The sequence below is a fragment of the Equus asinus genome, chromosome 9, assembly GCF_041296235.1.
Source record: "Equus asinus isolate D_3611 breed Donkey chromosome 9, EquAss-T2T_v2, whole genome shotgun sequence".
Lineage (NCBI taxonomy): Eukaryota > Metazoa > Chordata > Mammalia > Perissodactyla > Equidae > Equus > Equus asinus.
Window position 1 is genome coordinate 62,090,154 of NC_091798.1, and position 23,517 is coordinate 62,113,670.

Consider the following 23,517-nt stretch of genomic DNA (forward strand, 5'->3'; position numbering starts at 1 on the left):
TTTTCTTCTGTTCCTAAGATCCATCCTCAGCCTTGGCTCTTACCCTGGGCGCTCTCTCCTACACCTTTCACCTTGAATGGCTGCAGCGCTAAAGCACTGACTCGTCCTATGTGTGTCACCCCTACATTGGCACTTAGCCCTTCTGCTTCCTTGCCTGCAAAATGTTCCTCACTTAGCAGCTGAGATAATATCCAAAGTCTCTGTCTTCTCTAACATAATCCCATCTCTAAGATCTCATGCCAGCACAGTGAGCCTGACCTTTCGGCCCATGCTTCAACCTGTGTGATGCATCTGTCCGTCCATCTTCATGTTGCTATATTCTAAAACACAATGTAACCAAAACCTCTTTATCTCCCAGCAAAACATGTAGTTTTGATTAATTTCTGGCCTAAAAAGTAAAATATGATGAAATAAAAGTAAAACTCAAAGATATGGTAGCTTTCTTTCTCCCTGTCTTCTTGTGTGGTGTATATTAAACCCTTGTTCACTATTTAGAAGTCCTTGAATATGGATCCTATATCAGATCTTGTTAAAACTGGTACTCATTGATGACAAGGTTGGATTATCATATACATAGGAGAGCATTTCAAAATCCCATTGTTCAGTTATTCACCAAAATATTCAGAGATGTCCGATCTTCCTTTGTGCTATATGGAAAAATAAGAGGTAGAATTGAAGGAAGAACCAGGACTTTACTCATCACTCATTTCCTGCTACAGATTTTCTAAGAGAACTGAAAGGAATACATTTCCTCCTTGCATCTCGAAAATCTCTGTTCTTTCAAAGAATGATGGCCATTTAGGGGCAAGACTGCCTTTAATTGTAAGAAAGACAGAATGTGGTTCAACAAAGAACCACTAAGTCGGGTAGACTGGGTTAGCTAGACATAGTTGACTGATAGTTGCCAAGGGAGGCAGATGTCCATCTGGGTCTTGTTCACAAATCACTCCAATCCAGTTACAAGGCATGAAGGTGCACCCCAAAATACAATAGATATGGGGATTCAAAGGCAGTAATATTTTTATCAAATGCTGCTGATTCCAGAGTACTTTACCTTGAGGTCTGGAAAGCGTGATAAGGATTATACTTTCATTGAGTTTTCCCTTTTTCTGATTAGATCATTTCACCCCTAGCCAGTAATGAGAAGGAATCTTTAAAAATAAGCAACAGCAAAAGAAAATCTTTTCTTTAGGCCACCATATTAGATTCTTGTTTCGTCGGTGCTCAATTTAGGAATGAGGCTGTGCTGCTATCTAGATGCATGATCTTGGGTAAGTTGCTTAGCCTCCTGAAGCTTCAGTTGTCTTATTTGTAAAATAAAAGTATATTGATCCTGCTTAGATGGTCTGTAAGACCCTTCCAGTCTGTGACTTTTCTGCCACTGCTCGTCACGTAGGTGTGTATACAATCGAATGCCTGCCTCCCTAGGAGCGTTTTTGTTTTATTTTGTTGTTTAAGCTAGCAGCAAGCATTAATCTTTGCAACTCTAAACAGCACTTCACAAATGCTTCTAAGTGAATGAAATAATGTACGTTAGAATCCTGTGAGATGATCCTTTATGTTCCAAAGAGAAACACCTGAGAACTTTGTAATCCCATAATTACAAAACTACCACAAAGCATATAATTACCAAAATTTATCAGTTTATCAAAGCTTCTGATTTTTTTGGCTTAAAATGGTCGCTTCTTGGACCTTTTCACATTTTCTTCATTTCATCACCAGCATTAGCAGTTCATGTTCTTTAAGGCGGTATTTTTTTCCCCAAGGACATAAGTTATCACTTCCAAGAGTTACCATGTGCACAACAGAAGGAAGCAAACAGAAAAATCACTTTGAGATGCTGATGCTGTGTCGGTCGTTAGCCAGACACTTTTACCAGCTACTGACTCGCTGCTTAGAGAGGTCTTGAAAACACACCTCAAATTCTTGCCTTTGTAAAACTGCCTTAGACTGGTAGGGTGTTTTTGACTTCTTGTTCCATTGCTCCTGATGGACCAATGCTCCTGAATAATACAGTAGAAAGAGAAAACTCCCAAGCATCAGTCTTCCATGTATGCCACGATCCCAGATTGACTGTCAATTTACAAAGGGCCCTGAGAGAATTGGCTTTTGTCATTTCCCAGTGTCCCAGATTCCAACCGCCACTCAGGAATAATGCTGATAATGATGTTCTGGAGATGATAAGGATATGCAACTCCATGATTTTTTTACCAGAGTCAGTGGCAAAAATATTAGAAACAAATTTTCTAATATTTAGCCTCCATTTAATCTTTCTATACCTCCTTCTTTGTGACACAAAACCCTGCCTGATCTTCTCACAGGTTGTTTTCCACCTCTAATTACCATTTACTCTGTTTGCATGTGTTCTTTTGTACTATAATACTCATTATGAGTTCCAGAAGGAGGAACCTTAGCCAGGGATCATGAGTGCTCAGCTCAGCCATCCCTGTGGGGTCAAGGATACAGACCCTCCGCACCTCCCTCCTGCCTATTTTATCTGTTTCTATATAAGATCTCGGCAATATTTACTTCTTCCCCTGAATTCCTAGACTCCACATATTTTATCTTTATTTCTACCATCTAACCCTAATTATTTGCCTCCTTCAATACAATAAATTCTCCTTTTGATCAAAATCGCCCACTCCACACATGGCCCGAGTGCCTCTCCAGATTCATGTTTCCATCATGCACCACGTTTTGGTTTCAGTTATACCAAGCCACTTATTCTTCTGGTAGGCTGATAGATGAATCTTCTCCAAGCTCCACATGTTCATGTCCACAGGCTCCTCTGAGCCTTTGCCTATGCCCTTCCACCCTCATGACCTAAAATCTACTTGCCTTGAGACTCATCTTGAGTGCTGCTCCGTCCAGAAGGTCTCCCCTGGTCCCTCCCCACCTGCAGCCCCAGATGCTCCTCCCATGTCCACCCACAGCCTCCTTCTTAGATTGGAATTAGTTGTGAACATATTTGTCTCCTGGAAGACAGCACCCATCTGATCTTTGCTTTTCTAACCTTGTTTTGGTGCTCAAATACATTGAATGGGGATCCTTAGTTTGCATTTCATGGCACTGAAAGCCTTCTGCCTAAGATGACCTTTCTAGTGTGGCGTAATTGTCCTTCAGACTGTGCTCTGATCTCAGCAAGGACTGTTTCCTGCAATCCACAGCTTCCCTCTCCCACCCCTTCCCTATGCACTCCTTTATAAAGTTGATCATAATAATCCCTAATAATTAAAAAGCGGGAGATTTGGCAAGCACCCTGTTTTGGAACCTGCCAAGCCAGGAGGTGGCTGTTAAAGATTCTGCAAATGTCATTTATGCCACAGATACAGCAGCAGCATTTATCTAGCTTTCTAGTCTGCACAACAGTCTCAGCCAAGCTGAAGCTGATTACATGGGCCATGCAATAAAGGTAATTTATTCATCATACACAAAATCTCCCAGTAACTAAAATCGAAATTGTAAAGTGCTGATTGAAAGGAGAACTGATGTATGAGGGCACAATTACCCTCTAGACCAAAAGGGCAATTCTGAAGAGTACTTTTTCATTATTTTCTTTCCTAAACCTAATTATTGTCGGCTTTGCAGATATCTCATAATTAACTTATTCATAGAATATTAACCTATATTTTTTCCCTTTACCACTCCCATTCTGATTCATATTTTGCATGTCTGGGGGCTTTATATCTGTTTAAAGTCTTCCCAGATCTCTGGGTGGCTTCAGGGGCTCAGCTGAATCCCTTCCCTGGGAGGATGTTGATTTCTTGAGAGAACCAAGAACTCTGGAGGGTTCGTCACATTTCTCTAATTTATAGATCTGTTTCCACTGTTTACAGTGGCAGTTGCCTCTTCCCCAAGTTCCAGGATCGCCACTCACTGTCTTGGTTTCAGGTAGTCTGGTAGTCTTGGTGGTAAACCCAAGACTGTTGACCTTCCCCCCCTACCCCCGGTTGTCCACAAACGTAAAGTGAATGCCAAGCTGAGAGGATTTCTTGTCTTCCTAGCTTTCCTCACAGACGTCCTCCCCTGGGGCTGAGTAGACATCTACGGGCTTTCCAACCTCATAATTAAATCCCCTGACAGTTTTCTCTTCTGGCTCACTTGCAAAATAAATGCTTCAAAGAAGGTTAATTTTTCTCTCTCCGTGCCAGTGTCCAGTGTTTGCATAGAGATGATGGTGATGTGGGGAGAGGGTAAGGTGTGTGCTTTGAAATACATACAACAGGTTTAAGTTTTCTTAGCCTGCCCATAGCTAATTCAGAGACCAAAGCTTGAGGGATCCATGAAGGGCTGAGAAGGGGTGGGTGTGCTCGTGCAGATGAAATATGGCTGCATTTAAATCTTGTCTTCCTCTTAGCAAATGCAAATCGAAGGAAATACACCATTGAGTGGTATTCTCTCGTTCACTGTTTCCTTTTTTCTCCTCATTCCATCCTGTTTTCCTATTCCCTAACTCTGCCTACTTTCTTTGGGGAAAGTAAATGTGGCATTTTTTAGACATGCTCATCCATATACCTTTCAAAGCATCCATTTTGATCCTGCACAGGTGAGGTGCTGGTTTTCTAGTAGCTCCAGCCAAACACCTCCTGATGTCCTCTTCCAGGAGGAAGGCCCACCAGTGGGACCGTCCAGGTGATGAGACTGCCATTCCTGTTCACCAGACTCTTGATTACTGTGCTCACTGGAACCTCAGTGCTCGTAGTCTTAGTTCTTTTTCACCTCGGAATTTGAGGGAGTGAAGAAATCTGATTTCTTCAGGAAATCTTTGAAGGGGTAAAGCTTCTGGTAGGCTGATAGATGAATCTTGTTTGGTCTATGGCTATGTATGTGGACACAAAAGCAACCTTGCAGTTTCATACACTAACCATAAATGTGACCTTCTGTTTGGCCTGAAAGAAATCCTGGTCTGTGTGGCCTGGCAGGGGAGATCTGTCTGTTTTCTCTCTGACTGTCTTTTTCTTTTCCGTAAAAGACGTATTCTCTGGGGATTTGTCTTACATCTCTGTCTGTGGTGGCTGATTCTCCTTTTTTCTCAGAGAGGAAGATGAGTACTCAGAACTGCGATCAGAACTCAGCCAGAGTCAACACGAGGTCAACGAGGACTCTCGAAGCATGGACCAAGACCAGACCTCTGTCTCCATCCCTGAAAACCAGTCCACCATGGTCACTGCTGACATGGGTGAGTCTGCCTGCCGTTACCACGAAGTATGGTTTGGTTTCTGGATTGTAATGGGAATTTTAGAAACATGAGGCAGCCTGAAGTAAAATTTAATTAGTCAAGGAGTTTGATGAGTAGATGAAGGCACATCCATTTCAGTCCCTTACATACTACTTTGTTGGTCAAAATGGAACTGAAAAGCTGAATTAGTTTTCAGCCCTGATGTTTGTGATTCAAACATATGGCACCTCCATTTGAAAATTCTGGAAACGGGGAGCCAGTTAAAAAGGTTATCGCAGTGTTCCAAGTAATAGTAAAATCTGAACTATGATGGTGGGAATGGAAATGATGGAATGGGTGGTGACACATTGCGGTGGAAGAACCAGTAAGTTTTAGCAACTGTTGGGTAAGGAGGAATCCAAAATGACTCTAACATGTTGATCCTGAGTGACTAAAAGAATAATCATATTCCTTAGTAAGGAAGTTTGGTTGAGAAATGAGTTGGGAAATAGATATATTATGTTTGAGGTTGTAGGGAAATGTCCATGTGAAAATAGTTGATATAGTGTATTGAGATGGTGTGTTTAAAACTGCAGGTCATGACCCATTAGTGGATTTTGAAATTATACGAAACATGAAATATTTTTTAAGTGAAATCAAATAGGAAAAAAATAGAATGACAGTATTGTTTCACGAAATTTATTTGTTGCATGTGTCTATGTGGTAAGTTGCCAAATGAAACGTTCCAACTGTGGGTTGCTGTCAAAATGTTGCAAAACAACTGGTCTACTCAGAGATGCCTAACTGGATTTTTGGAGAGATTGAGGTTGAGGATAAAGGCTTTGAAGTTATGAAGTAAGGAGATCCCGATGGTTGAAAGGGTGCGGAGTCAGAAGAGGGAGGAGCACCATATCTTAGGAAATGTCCACATGTAGGGAAGAGATGGAAGAAGAACCAGGAGAAAGATGAGTAAATGTAGTGCAATTTTCATAGAACTTAAAATTTCTTTGGGACCGTGGGGCCAGTTACCAATATGGGATGGTATTACTTTGAATTTTGTTTTGTTTTGCTTCAAGAGAGGGTGGGATGGGCTGGAGATCATGTGTTTTGTTTGGGCATAAATTTGAGGCGGCTAGAGATATCCCGGTGGTGGTGCCTGGGAAGGTGGTACATAAACATAAGAAGCCAAGAGAGGTCTGGGCTGAAGAAAAGCAGCTGGAAGACATCAGTTGTTTGCACATAGTTACTGAAGCTGGGGAAGTCGATGCATGCAGTGAGAAGTGCAGAGAGCTAGAGACTAAGCCTTGGGGGCCACCAGCTGATGAGGAGACTCAGCAGGAGCTCCTGGCAGAGATGTGCCTCTCATCATTTCTGTCTCCATTTAAATGCACCTCCTCCGAAAGCATTTCGTGAGCACCAGTCTGTGCAAGTCCCTATACTGACTCTGTCCTGCTCCATTTGTTTCTTGCTCATGTCACATTGAAATTTTAAGTGATTTCTTTGCTTGACTGACTCTCCCACTAAACTCCACAGGGCAGAAGCATGTTTGTTTTATCTGCTAGTAGACCTCTAGAGCCCACCACAGGCCCTGGCACATAGTATGTGTTCAGAGGTACTTGTTGGAATGAATAACCCGCCAATCAGCCAAAGCTGTAGGAAGGAAATGGGGAGATGGTGTCTGGAAAGCCAGTGGGGTCGAGAAGGCTCTGATAAGGAAGAAGCGGTCAGCAGTATGAATTGCTGCTAAGGCCAAATAATGGCCAATTTAGCTAAGACCAAATGGGTTGAGAAGTGGGGATGCCTCCCCAGGGACCTTGGCTTCAGGCTGAAACTGTCTCCTTCAAACTAACCTGAACCCAGACCCTGGGCTTTAAGTCACAGCACACACATCCCCCTGCAACCAGCCCACTGTGGGCCCAAGTCCTTCGTACTAAGTTATACCAGCATCATCACCTCTAACCCTAGCGGCCCCAAGCTTCTGGACTCTGTCTTCCAGCCTTCAGCAGTCAGACAAGTGCAAGCCGCCAAGAAGTTCCCGATCATTGCAAAGAGTCATTCCTACACTGATCCCTCCATTCATTTCTCTGAAATCGTATTTTATGAAATTAAATAAGTGACTCACATTCCAACAAAGTTTCTTAACCAAATAAGGTTGGGAAATGGAGGGATAAACCCACTTAAATCGGCTGCGTGTCTTTGCTGTGGGACTTCTTGGGGCTTCTGACATGAGAGAGCATCTGTGGCTCAGGCTACCCAGCCAGGAGCTGGTGTCCGCCTGTCTGCTCTATGAGCTGACTTCTTTTTCCTGAATCATTAATCTCAAATCATTTCTTTCCATCCTTTCCTTCCTTAAAAATATATATTCATTATAACCAGTGGTGGCATCTTTCCCGACAAGACTGAGCTCCTGGAGGGAAGGGACCCCGTCTGCCCAATGCCTGTCCATGTTCCCTGCCCACCGTAGGAGGCCTCTATTCATTTCTTCAGCAAACTCCCTGGGGTCTCTGCTAGGGACTAGGGATATGAGACACTGGGGATCTGCCGTGAGGCTGTCCTCCACACTGAAGTCCCTCAAAGCTCAAGTGACGTCCCGACTCCTTGCCAGGGCCTGCAGGGCCCCACAGACCCTGGGCATCCCCCACCTCATCCTCCTCACCTAGGCCTGTTTTCTTCCAGCTCTGACCACACTGGCCTCCTCGCTGTCCCTCAGACCTTACCAGCTTCTCTTACCTCAGGGTCCCTGCACTCGCTGCTCCTCTGCCTGGTGTGCTCCTTCCTGAAATCCACCTGTGCTTTCTCCTGCACCTGGGCAGCTGCCTTCTCGGCAGAGGCCTTCCCTGACCCCTCCGGGGGACCTACAGCGCTCACTACCTCTCGCCCTCGCAGGCACTCTCTTCCCTCCCCTGCTGCATTTCTCTTCACAGACCTTAGCGCACCCTGACGACACCATGTGCTGGCGTTTATTCCCTTGTGTATCCCAGTCTTTATCAGTCTCTCACGCTAGAATGCAGCTCCATGCGGGCAGGGACTCCAGCTGTCCTGTTTACCGACATCACAGTGCCCGCACATAGGAGGCCCCCAAATATCTGAGTAGCAGTGAACATCATCTTGGAGCTCTCAGTTCTTTGGAGGATGCGGACAAGTAAACAGGGAATGACTAACAGTTGGGTAAGGACCACGAGAGGAGGTGGACAGGGGCCCCTAGTGACACCCTCAAGTGGGAGCATCAAAGAACACACCCCAGAAGTCACATCTAAGCAGAAGGCTGAGGGACAAGTGGGAGCAATGCAAGCAAAGAGCAGGGGCAGACGAAGAGTGCCCACAGGGCCCACACCTGCTAGGTCCCGGAGGAGGGCGGGCACGGGGACAGCAAGGAGGAGGGGCTCATCCAGGCTGCAGCCGAGAGCAGTCCCTGTGTGTGTGCACGTCAGAACTGGACATCCGCCTCTTCGAACTCTTTTGTCATTTTCCAATTAAATTGCTTCAATAGGGAAAAAGCTTCCATGTATAAACACCATTATAGGAAATCATTAAAAAGCAGCCATTTCAGGATGGTCACTGTATTTGCAAACCTGCATTAGCAACCCAGACGTTTTCTTAAGCTGAATTTTATATGCAGAGTGTGCCGCAGTGTATTTGCTGATCTCCGCCTAAGATAACAGGAGTAAGTCCTACCTCTTCCCTTCATCAAAAGCACTTTTCTTTTATTTTCAAACCCCACCCATCAAAGCCAGGCTGCCCCTTCAGTCAGCCTGGCTCCCAGGTGCTGTCCTCAGGGTCTGAAGGAGTAAACAAGCAATTTCGGAAGTGCCTTGACTTACCTAAACAGTCATAAAGGAGAGAGGTACCAGCAATGTCACCTTGCATCTTAAAATAAATTGCCTTACATTTGTTCAAACCTGGTCACAGAGTTGTTTGGAAAATAAAGGTAATTAAATGGACAAAAAGAAGGTAGGAATCATGGCTTGGGGTTTTTGTTTGGCAAAGAGTTCTAGTTAAAAGAGAAGCTGGCTGTAATAGCTGACATGCTTTGCTCGCTTTACTTTGTGTCGATCATTTACGTGCATCCTCATGTTTAATCCTCAGCTTGAAGGAGGCCCTGTAAATTTCCCATCTGTAAAAGTGGGATAACAGAGTTCAGAGAGGGTAAGTCACTTGTCCAAGGTTGTACAGCTAAGCAGTGGTTTTTGTTGTTGCTGCCCATGTTTCTGTAGGTGGCTTTGCTTTTACACGCCTCTGCTTAAACAGTGAAACGTGCCTGTGGTTGGTGTGCTACGCTTACTGCAGTCCCTTGAAGTCTCGAGTGCTGATGGGAGCAGTTGTGCATCGTGGCACCTGGCTTAATAGCAATGTTTGCTGTTCAAGATTTTGCAGAGCTCCGTCTTAGAAGCCACACTCTTAGACCAGATGATTCTGGGTGTTGCAGTAGAGCAGAGCACAGATGTGTGCACATGGGCTTATTGCCCCATGCGTGTCAGCACATGTGTGGTGCCCTCCCTAGCGGGCTGTTTCCCAACTCTGTTAGTGGAACAGCAAAGCTCATCTGGAGCAATTGTTTGTAAAACAAACAAAATCCCGGATCCAGTGGACCTTTGCACAGCCTGTGATGGGTTCTGCTCCCATATTTTGAGATCTCTTCTGGTTTTAGGTGAGAAATTCTTATTTTTCTGGAATTTAGCGATGCTAAACTACTACCCCCTTAGGGATGAAAGGAGGCATATGATACCTCGCTGACTGGTGTGAGCATTTAGATAGAGATCTCCTCCTTATGAGTAGGTTTTGGAGGACAACCAAGGAAGAATTTGCAGATGAAACCTGGCTCTTTGGCACGGCTGTGACTGTGAAATATGTTTAAGGTTAAAGCCAGATTTTCCTGGCTTACTGGCCGAGGAGGCTTAACGGCTTCAGGAAAAATGTTCCAAAGTGTCAAGTAGCCACTCCCCGTGGGGAGAAGAGAGGTCGACGGGAGGAAAGGCAGCCTGTCTCCTCCGAGAACGATTTCTGCAGACTTGGAGAGAAGCGTTTACAAGGGCAAGGCAAGCCTGGCTGAGAAAGCTCACTTCTGATTAGGAGCGAGGTGGCCAGGTACTCAGTTATCCTCCAGCAAAGAATTTTCAAAGAGAATCAGGTTCTTTGCAACCTGATTCTAAAACTTGGAGAAACCAGTCCCCAGGTTGGAAAGGTTAGACGAGACTGAAAATAGCTCCTTGGCTAGTCGATGGAACAGGCTGAGCCCTGTGTTGCCTTTTTTTCCTTCTCTTTACTTTAACTGGGCAACTGAATTTCCAAGAGATTCACCCTGTTGGTCATCCTTGAGAACCAAGCTCGGGGAAGACAGATGTTTCGAACATTGACTCACCAGCGGGCTCTCCGACGTGACTGTGTGCTTTCTCCCAAGGATCTGAGCCTGGTCAAACAAGACCTGTCGACACATGTTCGCAGGGCTGAGTGACTGAGGAGACCACCTAAAATTATTCTGGAACTTTCCTTAAAGAGTAGACAAGCTTGAGAGTAGGAAAGGTCAGTGTTCCGCTTCACTTCATGTTACTTTGGAATATTTCCATCAAATTCTACTACTCAGGAATTTTTCAGTCCCCAAAAGAGACTTGGGGTATAAGACAGAAATGGAAAGGCACTGATCTACCACATTTGTTCAAGATGAGCTCGCATAATTGTTGGGATTCATGAACTCCTTTTCTAATACAAGCGGTCTTTGTTTTCCAAACAGACTGTGTCTCCTCAGGTTGGATCGTTTTTTGGTTGTTTGAAACTTTTAACATATTTTTCCTTAAAAACCAGCATTATGGGCCGGCCCTGTGGTCAAGTGGTTAAGTTCATGCGCCCCACTTAGGCAGCCCAGGGTTTTGCTAGTTCAGATCCTGGGTACAGACATGCCACTGCTCATCAAGCCATGCTGAGGCGGCATCCTACATAGCACAACCAGAAGGACCCACAACTAAAAAATATACAACTATGTACTGGGGGGATTTAGGGAGAAAAAGCAGAAAAAAATTAAATTAAATTTAAAAAAAGATTGGCAACACTTGTTAGCTCAGGTGCCAATCTTTAAAAAAAAAAAACCAGCATTATGAAGGAGGGTTAGCTTCTGAGACAGGCCTCTGAAAGCTCGTTTCACCTGTAATGGAAATAAAATATGAGACCTCACTAGTGTTCCCACAACCCCAACCATCATGGTGAACATTGTTCCTGTGAGAAAAGGTGCCAGGACCACATTTGGATGCCAGAAGTACATATTCCCCCTTGTCCTGGTGGCTTTGGAAATTCTCCCACCCCTACTACATCGGAGCCATGGGGTTTGGAACTGGTACTGATGGCCTACTGTGTGCTGGCACTGTTTGCTCTCCAGAGGGGCTCTTGGGCTGAGATGGGTGATCCAGGCTCTGAGAAAGGCCCATTCGGCCTGGAGGTTAGTGAGCTTCACAGAGAGTAGACAGAGGTGAGGCCCGAGAGCTGGGCAGGGCCGATGGCAGAGCGCATTGGAGGTGCAGTGAGGGGGCTGAAGTTTATCCTCTAAATGCGCCTCTAACTATTTCTTCAGCATAATTTCTCAGAGGTGCAGCTACAAAATGACCTTTAAGGCTTTTCATAGGTATTGCCAAATTGTGCCCCCTCTTGACCCCAAAGATTTCCTCACGTCTTCTGCAACGCTGGGTATTCTCTTATTCTTAAAGCTGTGCCAATTCAGGTGATGAGTAGTCAAATAAGCAAAATGATTATATATGAACTTGAACTTTTCTCACACAGGTGTTATTGGAGCCTTGTTCTCTAGAAGCCACTGCCAGAACTTTGATACCACAGGGCTGGGGTGGGTGGCAGGGAATTCTGTGGGGGCACTGTGGCAGCTTAGAAGGAAGGGTCCTGGAGGGGCCTCAAGGCAGCTGGGGTGCAAAGTTGATGTTAGGTTACCTTTCTTATGCCTTCACCATATTTAAGTCCAAGATTACTGTTGTAGAGAAACCAACTATGTCAAAACCGCCAAGGGACAACAGCAAAAGTGAACACGAATCTCAGGCTGGTGAGACTTAGCTAAAATAGAAGTCCTGAAAATGCAGCTTTGTTTTCTTTGGGAAAACAAACACGGAAGAGGGACTTCCTTCCCCGTGAAGTCAGACCCCAGGCCCCAGTGAGGTGGTGGCTGGCGGCTGGGTCTCCTTGGCCCTGTCCCCGTGACTTGGGCCGTGTTCTCAAGGGTCATTTGGGCGTGGCAGTGACACTTTCAGGAGAACCTTCCTGTTCTCATAGCTGCATTGAGAAATCGACCCCCACAGTGGTTCCCACGTTAAAGCTCGATGTCACTGTGTCTGTGCTATGTCAGATGTCCTTGTCTTGAATGTTGAGGTATTTGTTTTCCCCTCAACTTTTTATTTTGAAAAACTTGAAACTTACTTTTAAAATAAAAAGAACTCCCCTAATCTTATTGCCTAGATTCACCAATTGTCCACATTTTGCCACGTTTGATTTTCTTCCCTCTCCTGCTTCCAAAATTTTTTTTTTCTGAGCCATTTGAAAGTAAGTTGCAGACATCATGATGCTTCACCCTAAGTATATGAGCATAAATATATTTACATAACATATATATATAAGAACATCGTTCTTATAAATCCTCTCATCTTCGGGTGACACAGGCACTGTGTATGTTTACGCGGGGGTGTCACCTCCATGGATACTCTCTTACTCCTTTCTTCCCAGACCCTTTGGTCTTCTCCTTGGCACCCAGACCTGGAAGTCAACTAGAGTCATGTGTCACTTAACGACAAGGATACGTTCTGAGAAATGCAAGGTTAGGTGATTTCATCACTGTGTGAACATCATAGAGTGTGCTGACACAAACATAGATGGCATAGCCTACTACGCACCTAGGCTACATGGTACTAATCTTATGGGACCACCATCGTATATGCAGTCCATTGTTGACAAAAACGTTGTTATATGGCACGTGACTGTATCTTGTTCTGTCATTTTCTATGTTGTTTTGTTCTGGTTTTACTTATTCCTTCCTGGAAGAATAAGGGAGGGTCTTGCTGCATGCACCATGGAGGGCACTGCGGGGGGCAAAAAACAACAGCCCTCCTGGGTTTGGCCTTAGAGCCACAACAGGATCTGATCTGCGACATCCCTAGGATATCTGTCACATCGTGCTTCTTAGCAGAATGTCTGTATTGATGCTGAAAGAATGGTAGCTCTTTCCTCCACTTGAATTGCTTTACAAGGCATGACATGTGCCCAGGCAGAACGGAGGTGGGGGGCTGTGTGGGCCCGTGGAAGGTCATGAGGGTTGTGGTTATGGCCTGACCTGCTGTTCCCCACACGGGTGCAGCGTTAGGGGAGAGTTCACAGCAGGCCTGCAGTGCTTCTGTTTCTCAGACTGGTGAAAATTCGCTGTGGGTAACATCTCTAACTTCAGTGGGTGCTTCCATCTTGGGAATCTACCTTATTTGAGGGCTTTCTGACTTTCGAGCAGGCTGTGGTATGCCCCGTGATATGTCTTAGATTTGATGATACTTGATCAATGAGCAGGTTAACCAAAACTTGATAATTTAAAAGTTGGCTTATAAAAAAGGTTTTTCCTTTCCTTTGTACATTCAACTCATGAGGTCTTTACCAAGCACTACTCCACGCTCAGCACTGTGAGCGTCTGGGAACACGAAGATGAATGAACAGTCACCACTCTGCAGAGCTGGGCTTAGCAGGGTCAGCATGTGGTTAACAAGTACTTACCTTGAATGCACTGCCTCAAAGAGAGAAGGAAATTTGAGACTGTAGGTAATCAGGGAAGGCTTCCTGAAAAGGAAGATTGCAAAGCAAAGTTCAAAGAAGAGCCATTATGAAGAAGAAAACTTGGGGCTTCCAAACCAGACAGATACATAACCATTAAGTGTGAAGTGAACACTGAGCCCCAGGAGTATGAACGTTGTGAAGCTGGGACCATATTTTGGAGCAGATTCATTCAGGAAAAAGTGTGCTGCTCAGAGAGGGCCAGCCGCATGGCCAAGTGGTTAAGTTCACGCACCCCTCTTTGGCGGCCCAGGGTTTCGCCAGTTCTGATCCTGGGTACAGACATGGCATTGCTCATCAGGCCATGCTGAGGTGGTGTCCCACATAGCACAACCAGAAGGAGCTACAACTGGAATATACAACTATGCACTGGGAGCCTTTGGGGAGGAGAAGAAGGGAAAAAGAAAAGAAGATTGGCAACAGATGTTAGCTCAGGTGCCAATCTTTAAGAAAAAAAAGTGTGCTGCCCAGAATCAGGTGGACCAGGAGAGTGTTCCAACATCTAGCCCATTTACCTGTATTTTTATTTGAATTAGGGATTTTACAGGGGTTCAAAACAAAAAAAAACCAGGCAGCCTTTAACACTTGATTCAGAATGAACCAACTCTGGTCTAGTTTATTGTGTGCAACTCCGGGGGTAGGTGTAGTTGATCCTGAGGGAGAAAGAAGAAAACCAGCTTTGCCATCAGTGTGTGTTTAACCGAGCAAGAATGCTGCTTAGGCTTACTTTTCACAGCTGTGAATGTCCTCTTACCTTCTTTCCAGACTTCCCAAGTACTTGGTTCTTCCTTCCAACAGCAACATAGAAACCTAAGGCTCTGGGCTCTTGTTAGAAGACTACAAGCTGAGCTGCCTTTTCTCTTGCTCCTGTCAGAAGTCTGACTGGGATAAGTTACGTTTAGAAACGACAGCAAAGGCAGGAGCTGCAGGCTCTGACAGAGGCTGTGAGGGAAGCGGGCAGAGCAGGGGAGCCTGTGGCCATGCCAAGTCCAAAGGGGCAGCTGCTGGCCGTTCTGCAGATGGTTGTCACGTGAGGAGCTGGGCCCAGTATTACCAGACCTTCCAATTTTACAAGAATAGCCATAAATTCTAATGATTTCTAAATGTTGACAATTAATTCAAAAACTGTTCTAGGAAAAAAAAAATGGTTGTGCCAGATACCAAATCCTGCCATCCACACAAAACACAGCTTTGGCTCTAGGTGGCTAGTTTGCATCCTCTGGTCGAAGGGAGATGTCCATTCCATTTATTCTTTCATCTTTACATCAAATTAGACAACTCGAAGTCCGGATGCCAAGATTGTGTGAGCTTAGTCCCTCCCAGAATTCCCTTTACATTGTACTTTAATGGTCTACAGCTTAATTTTAATTGAAGGTTCGTATAAGACGGAACCATATGAAATCTGCATATGTGTGAAACTGCGGCTGAGGAGACTGGCAATCACATCACTTCGCACCACATGTGAAGTCCTGAGTACCTAAATTCTTTTAGCATCCATTGCTAAAAAGACATTGTTTCCCGTGTGAAACTGGATTGCTTTCTCCTTTCTGACAGGAGATAATTTATTTTTGCTGTGGTTGCCGGGAAGCTCAGGGCTAAGTAGAAGAGTCAGCTGTTAGCTTCTGTTTGCTTCCTCACCCTTTCCCTGGTCCCAATCACTGGTCTTCTCTTAGTTGTGGTTGTTTGCTATAGGCTACCTCAAATTCTTTTTTGGAAATATATGAATAACCTCTGGTAGAAGACTATGTATTTGATTTAAAGGGCCTCCTCTTTGTCTCACGGACAGGGAGTCAAGCCATTACCTTTCCTACATAAAGCAGAGCACAGCTGTGCAGTGGGTCTGCCTGTGTCACCCTTCATACTGGAGTTCCATGACAAGTGTGCGTTGGTGCAACCATCACCACTGTCCATTTCCAGAACTCTCTCATCCTCCCAGACAGAAACTCTGCATCCGTTAAACAATATTGTCCCCTTCCCCAATCCCTGTAACCTCTGTTCTTCTTTCTGTCTCTATTGAATATGTCTACTCTGGATACCTCGTATAAGTGGAATCATGTAATATTTGTCCTTTTGTGACTGGCTTTTTTCACTTAGCTTAATGTCCTCAAGGTTCACACATGTTGTAGCATATCAGAATTTCCTTCCTTTTTAAGGCTGAATAATATTCCATTGTATGTATATCACATTTTGTTTATCCGTTTACCCATTGATGGACACTCGGATTATTCCCACCTTTTGGCTATTGTGAGTAAAGCTGCCATGGACATGGATGTAGAAGGATCTGTGAGGCCCTTTCAATTCTTTTGGATATGTACCTAGGAGTGGCATTACTGGAGCGTATGGTAGTTCTATTTTCAGTTTTTGAGGAACTGCCATACTGTTTCCCAAAGCAGTTGCACTGTTTTACATTCCTGTCAATAGTGCACAAGGATTTCAATTTCTCTGCTTCCTCACCAACACCTACTTTCTGTTGTTGTTTATATAGTAGCCAATGAGGTGATATTTTATTGTGGTTCTGTAAATGAGGTACATTTTTTTCCTTCTGGAACACATGGTCCCTTATCTGAGCTTATCTTGCACCTCTGGTCCCTTGACTTACACCTCTTGTCTTTTGTAAAGACTCCAACTGCCTCAGCCTTTGGTGTTGAAGCTCCAGTGTCTGGCAGGGGCCAGACTGTGCAGGGCATGGTAGGCTGAGGGAAAGAATTAAGAATTTATCCTCAGCCTATATTTAGAAGAATATGCCACAGACTAAAAGATAATTCCTCCCTGTATCAGGCAGCGTTGATGCTGGAGTGAATGGTGGTGAGTGATGATTGCTATCTGACGACATTCAGACAAGGGGATCCAGAATACCCACTCCTGCCAGTCTGGCCACCTTGTCTCCTGTGAGGCTCTAAACAGGAAACAATGACAAAGGACAGCTGAGTGTCACCTGATCACTACTAGGGCTTGTGTAAAACCACTGTACAGAGCCCTGTGACTAATAAGTGAGAGTATGTGGAGTTCATTCAGCCTGTTTCACACATTGGGCTTCCTAAGACCAAGGGACACATTGATAGCCCTCCTTGGTTTGAAGGGAAGATCTTCCTTGACTGTTTACATCTGTATATTAATTTCAGTGCCCTCCTCAGTCCTCCTGATTCCCTGTCCCGTGCTTGCATCATCTTCTCTACAGTGACTTTCCCCAGGGTGGTAGGGACAGCCGAGAGAAGGGACTGTGGCTTGCCGTGGACATCTGTGAGCCTTTTGAAATTGAGGAGAGTCTTGTATTCATCTTTGTACCCTGCTTCTAGCCTGAGCCAGGGCTCAGCAACTATTTGATTAAAGAATGAGAAAGAAATACTGGTCAGATCCCTACACCCTCCCCCTGTTCCCTATAGCCTAACATCCTCAGGATACAGCCTGGATACAGTCTGCCCATCGGCAGAGATGTCCAGTGTGCTCATTGTGTCAGGTGGAGCTGTGCTAGGGAAATCCACATGGAATGGCTGAGTAGAGGCATCTTTCTTCCTCATCCCACTCATAAGCACTTAACAAGGCAAATAATTCAGGAGTGTATATTAACTCCAGCTCAGGGTACCAGGAAACCCTGCACCTCAAAGTCAGTGATCATTTGGAGAAACTTCCAGTTATTTCCCTGGAATTCAGTGTGCTCTGGAGACAGTTCCACCAGCGTGTGTGGTCGCTGAGGAATGCTGCCTCTGGCTCTGGACCTCCTTGGCTTCAGTTGATGGTGGGCATCTGCCATGAAGAGCATCCCCCAATTGTTAGCAGTTCAGGGCCTGATCCATAACAAGGACAAAAAGCATAAAGTTGATGTAAAACATGCTGCTGTTGACAGAGTCTGTGTTTCTAGTCTTGCTGTCTCTTAATATATAATGATGTGGTGTTTATATTTGCTCATTTAAAAAATAGTTTTTGATTACCTGTACTATTTGATGTTGGAGATAAAATGATAAGGAAAAGCAAGGTCCCCTTAGAGCTTCCCTTTAGTAGAGGAAAGATGATACATAAGTCAGATCAGAGGGTGATGATTGCCATGACGACAGGATAATGGGATGGGGACTGAGCAGGGGGAGGAGATGGAACCCCATGCTTTAGAGAGGGAAGAGCTTGGTGAGGAGGTGGCGTTTGAGCTGAGAGCTGGATGTAAATAGAGATTTGAGTGGAATCAGTCTTAGCAAAAGAAAGGGAAGCCCTGGGCAAACAGGAGATTGGCATGTTCCAGGGATGGAGAGAAGGCCGGGAATGTGAACAGAGTATTGTGAATGAGGGGGAAGGTAGACAGATGAGGCAAGGACCAGATAGATCAGTGGTTTTCACCTTGACTGCATGTTAGAATTATCTGAGGGACTTACAAAAATTTTCCAGTGCCCAAGCTCCACTCCCAAAGATTGTGATTTAATTGGCTTTGGGTGGGGCCTGGACATTGGTATTTTATAAAAGCTCCCCAGGGAGTTCCATGGTGCAGCCTGAGTTGAGAACATCATCAGTCTTGATCATGCAGAGTCTTACTGACTCTGGTAAGGAGTTTGGACTTGAGTTAAACCAAGGGGAACCGTTTGACGGTTTGGGCTCGGGGAGTAACATGATCTGACTTTGTCCTTACGAGGCTCACTGTGGCCACAGTATGGGGAGTAGAGGTAGGAGGTTGTTCAGGTGGTTCAGCTGAGAAGTGATGCTGGCTTGGACCAAGGCTGGTATCAGTGGAGATGGTAAGAAGAGGTCACTTTGGGTATAAGTTTTGGAGGTTGCACTCATAAGATGGATTGGGTTTAGGATATGAGGCAGAAAGAAACCAAAGTTGCCTGAGAGTTAACCTGAGTAACTGGATAGATGGCGGTGCCATTCACAGAAATGGGAGAGATGGGGCAATAACGGGTGTGAGAGGAGGGGGAATAATTGTGTTCGTTGGTTGGAGTGAAAGCCTCAGGCTTCTCTTCTCTCTAGATTTAGATAACTTGATACAGGTATAGGCAGTCAAATAGGGTTGACCAGGGGCCGGCCCCGTGGCATAATGGTTAAGCTTGCGTGCTCCCCTTTGGAAGCCCAGGATTTGAGGGTTTGGATCCCAGACATGGACCTACACACCACTCATCGAGCCATGCTGTGGCAGTGTCCCACATACAAAAGAACAAAAAATAGAGGAAGAGTGGCATAGATGTTAGCTCAGTGACAGTCTTCCTCGGGCAAAAACAAGATTGGCACAGATGTTATCTCAGAGCCAATCTTCCTCACCAAAAAAAAAAAAAAGTTGACAAAAATATTCTGAGAAATCCTGTTCCTATAGTGCTAAGAGTTTTCTTGAAATCTTCCAAAGGTAAGAACCAAAGCAATTGACCATCTTAGTGCATGGAACCTGTGATGAGAAGGGAAGAGGAGTCTCTTTGGTTCAGGAATCAGGCTGGATGTTGGGGAAGGATGTACTTTGAGAGATTGCATGTAGTTAACCCCTGTCTTGCTACAAGAATTAAATGGTATACTGATATATAGAATCCAAAATAGGTTAAGATATTTGTATTTGACTTTAAGGGGATTTTTTTTTCCCCAACAAAATTATCTTCTAAGATATGTCTAGTTCACGTTAAGATTATAATTAATTTTCCTTCCCTGACCAGGCCCTGAGTGTCCAGCATTAAAAATAACCCAGATTTTTAAGTCAGAATCAAATTCTTAGAATTGCTTACAAGACTTTTACATGGAGAACAATATGGAATTTGTTAGAACAGCTTATTTTTGCCCTGATGGAAGAAGTGGGTGAGACTGCAATGGTGGAGCATGTTAATTGGTTATATCAGAAAAAAGTCCTGATTGTAAGTTCACTGAGGGCAAGGACTGTCATTTGCACAGTTTGTGTTTTTTACAATACCTGGTGTCTCTGCTCATTCCAGGGCTTTTTGTTTCATTTGTTTAGTAAAGTTATGAGATCTTCTTTGCAGAAACTCTTTCTAGAGCTAGTGCTTGTCTGAATGGCTGAGGAGGAAGGTTGACTGGAAGGCTTCACAAGTCCCAACAGCTTCCGGGACGCTGCTTTGTTCTTACTAAAGAAACTCGAGATATGGCTGCCTTCTAGTAGAGACAGGAGAATTCAGTGTGGCGTGGCTGTCTAGAAAATGGCCAATGTCTGAAACTCCTTAACGAAGACTGTACATTGGCTCCCAGCCCCAGAAGCAGTGCCGGCAGCCTGTGACATTAGGCTGCATGGCGCTAAACTTTGAAATGTCAAGCTTCATTGCCGTTCCGTTTTCCTTGGATGGGTTCATCATGGTAAGCCGCATGTTGAGCGTTCATTGCCTGCCTGCCTCCCTGACCCATCTTGTCCACCTTCACCCACAGATAACTGCAGTGACCTGAACTCCGAGCTGCAGAGGGTGCTGACGGGGCTCGAGAATGTCGTCTGCTGCAGGAAGAAGAGCAGCTGCAGCCTGTCGGTGGCCGAGGTGGACAGGCACATCGAGCAGCTCACCACGGCCAGCGAGCACTGTGACTTGGCTATTAAGGTAGCCCCCCTCCCCCATCCAGCTCTTCGAAAGCGTCTGAAGGAAAGGAGCAGAGCTGCCTCCTTTGAAGTGTTGTTTTCTCAGATACCTGTTAAGAATGAATGTCTCTGAGAAAGCCATACTATAGATCGGGCCACCAGGGAGAGGCAGGAGCCCTGTAAATTTTTGTTGGGCTGAATCACATTAGGAAAAGTCATTACATCAACAGTCAAAATCACTGGCTTTGCCAAAAAGAATGACAATTTCCTTGGTTCCTTGGAACCACATTATTTTAGTATGGTTCATCCTGTAGCATTTTTAGGTTGTAAGATTAAGTTGGAAGTTTTATTAAAGCTTTAAGGCCTCTATAATCTTATTTCAGGAGTTATCAATCCATGGTTCTAACGAGGGGGAGGTACAGGGCCTGCACGCATCATCTATCCTGAGCACACTGGGCTGGGTCTCAGCCACGCCTTTCACACGCATTCATCTTACTGCTTAGGGAGGACCAGGTGAGAGGAATGTGCTGCATCTGCACACACTCATCGTGAACAATGGGAACGTCAAGTCCTGATGATACTGGGCCTCTGGTGTCTTTGTATTACTTCACCATAGCCTGCTGACCTGGGCATAGCAATTCAAACTGAGGAGTCTGGGAGGAACCCATGTAAACGGAAAATGTGATGTTTTATTTGAAAAATGTCTTAGGACTCTAGGCCCAAGTTTCTATCAACAGGCATCCTGGATTTCACAAAAGAGCTGTGGTTCCCCTAGGTAAACCATGATTCATGTTTGTAACACAGCTGGTTTTCCAGCTTTATTCATCTGAATTGTAAGTATACGGTTGGTGTGGTTTGGGTAGGCAACCACTGGCGTTTCTTTCTCTGGAGTCTCCCAGGCCCTATATTTGATGTAATGTCGACTTGGATACTAGCCCTAGCCTCAGCATTGAGAGGGAAGGAGGAGGCCAAGGATTTCTGCCAACCAGCAAAGGACAGAGCGGGGCCTGGAGCAGGGCCGGGTGGAATAAGAGTCTCAGATTTGAGAGGAAGGACAAAGCACCACATGTGGAGAGTGGCAGCCAGATTTGGGTATCTGTCTTCATCAGGGAACCACGTGAGCATCTAAGAGCGACGTACCCACACATTTTTCATTTTTGAGACCTTCTGTTTCTCATCACATGGCTTTGCTGCCTTCTACCCTACCTAGCAATTCTCCCTCCTCTTTCCATATCAGTTGTCTTATACTTCCTTTTCCAAAGGACAATAAATGTGAAGGAATAGTTTCTGAAAGCCAGCAGAATGAGTTCTTCCTTTTTTTTCTAATTTTATCTATGTATAAAACCATTAATACAGTGTTTCACATGAATTTTTAAAAATTCTCCAACTACTATTAAGATTCTATTTTAGCTCATAGCTGTCTTATTAGTTAATTAAATCCTGGCTGTCTTAGAAACCTCCACCGTGAGCTTCCTCTTTTCTGTGTCACTGAGGTTTATTTTTGTCTTTCACATCTTGGGACTGAAGCTCATTCCCACCCTCTGAATTCTGATGTGACACTGAAAGCTGGAAATGGTGATGTGACCTCTTGTATTGCTGAGTTGGAACACAGGAGGCCTATAATTTAGGAAGCTTCTAGTTAGATTTCGTATGCAGTTTGCCACTTCACATTTGCATTATCAGGATCACTAATTGGCTTGCTGTCTGGTTATGCGTATTCACCAACTCTGGAACCTGGACAAAGGAGATAAACATCTGTGTGGACATGGCAGTTAGTGCCACAGATAAACTTAGACACCAGGAAGGGACTGATTTTCTTACTCTGGAAACACGCACTATGACCCAGGCAAGTGACAGAGCCTCATCTGAAAATGGAGAGAGAGGATGATTTAGGGGGTGTCACTAGTCGTGATTACTGTCTACAGTGAAGGGGCTCCAGAACTCATTCCTCTGTGGACACTCCCTCCAGTCTGGCCTATTTTCTCCCCTTCCCTTTTCTCCAAGGTAACTCACTTGGCTTGTCTTTGTGGCTGTGTTTTCCAGACAGTCGAGGAAATTGAGGGGGTACTCGGCCGGGACCTGTATCCCAACCTGGCTGAAGAGCGGTCTCGTTGGGAGAAGGAGCTGGCTGGGCTGAGGGAAGAGAATGAGAGCCTGACCGCCATGCTGTGCAGCAAAGAGGAGGAGCTGAACAGGACCAAGGCCACCATGAATGCTATCCGGGAGGAGCGGGACCGGCTCCGGAGGAGGGTGAGCACGCCAAGTCCCACGTGGCTGGGCCTTTCCCAGAGGGTATAGAGCCACGAGAAGCCATCAGGTAGAGCCCAAGGCAGCCCCAGGAATTTTGTGGCATTTGTAGTCTTGGGAATCACCATCCCCATCTTGTTAAGAAGTCATTCTTGAGAGGAATGTAGTTTGAAAGTGTGAGGTATGGAGGTAAGATTTTTTAAAAAAACTATTCTCTGGAATCGCAAACCTAAGTGGATGATAAAATTATATCAGAGCACTGATTCACAAACCATTCTCCAGGGTACACACGTCTTTCCCAAACTCAATTAAAATGTTCTTTTAAGATAGACTAATAATAACTTATAATTTGTAAAAGTATGTAGAATTTTCCCCTTTACCATTTCTTCTTTAAATTTTTCTTTAAGTATAGTACGTGCTCTCACTTATCTATACTGAGTCTTGTATGAAATGTTATCTCTTCTAGTGTAGACTAAAGTTAAAATAATCAAATATATGTATTTATGTATGTTCTGTACAAGTGTATGTATGTATGTGTCATTCCTGGTACATACCGCAGTGTACCAATGGCTCTTGGCCTGAACCAGTCTGAGAACCCCTTTATTTAGCAAATACATCCATTACTATAGGAGCTGTTTTTTCAGGATAGAAATGTTTGGCAGAGTCGCTGAAGCACTCAGTTTTCCAAAGATAGAGTTTTTTTCTCAGGACCCCACAAGTACTTCTTTGTTTGGCTGTGAATTTGATCTGTGGTTGGACTTGGGGTGAAGCAATGAACTCTTCAGTCAGAAACGGTTTCCTCTGAACTTCACTTTGAGTTTCTAGACCTACTTTA

General features: G+C 44.8%; 1 protein-coding gene across 7 annotated transcripts in view; it reads left to right on the forward strand.

Moving 5' to 3' along the window:
- Positions 1-23,517, forward strand: part of MCC (MCC regulator of WNT signaling pathway) — a 405,770-nt gene that overhangs the window by 311,175 nt on the left and 71,078 nt on the right. For all 7 annotated transcript variants that reach the window (XM_070517578.1, XM_044780105.2, XM_014842841.3 and 4 more), the window contains 3 exons: positions 5,037-5,179; positions 20,294-20,457; positions 22,479-22,685. In XM_070517578.1, coding sequence (XP_070373679.1) covers positions 5,037-5,179; positions 20,294-20,457; positions 22,479-22,685 — 514 coding nt within the window. The remainder of the gene's footprint in view (positions 1-5,036; positions 5,180-20,293; positions 20,458-22,478; positions 22,686-23,517) is intronic.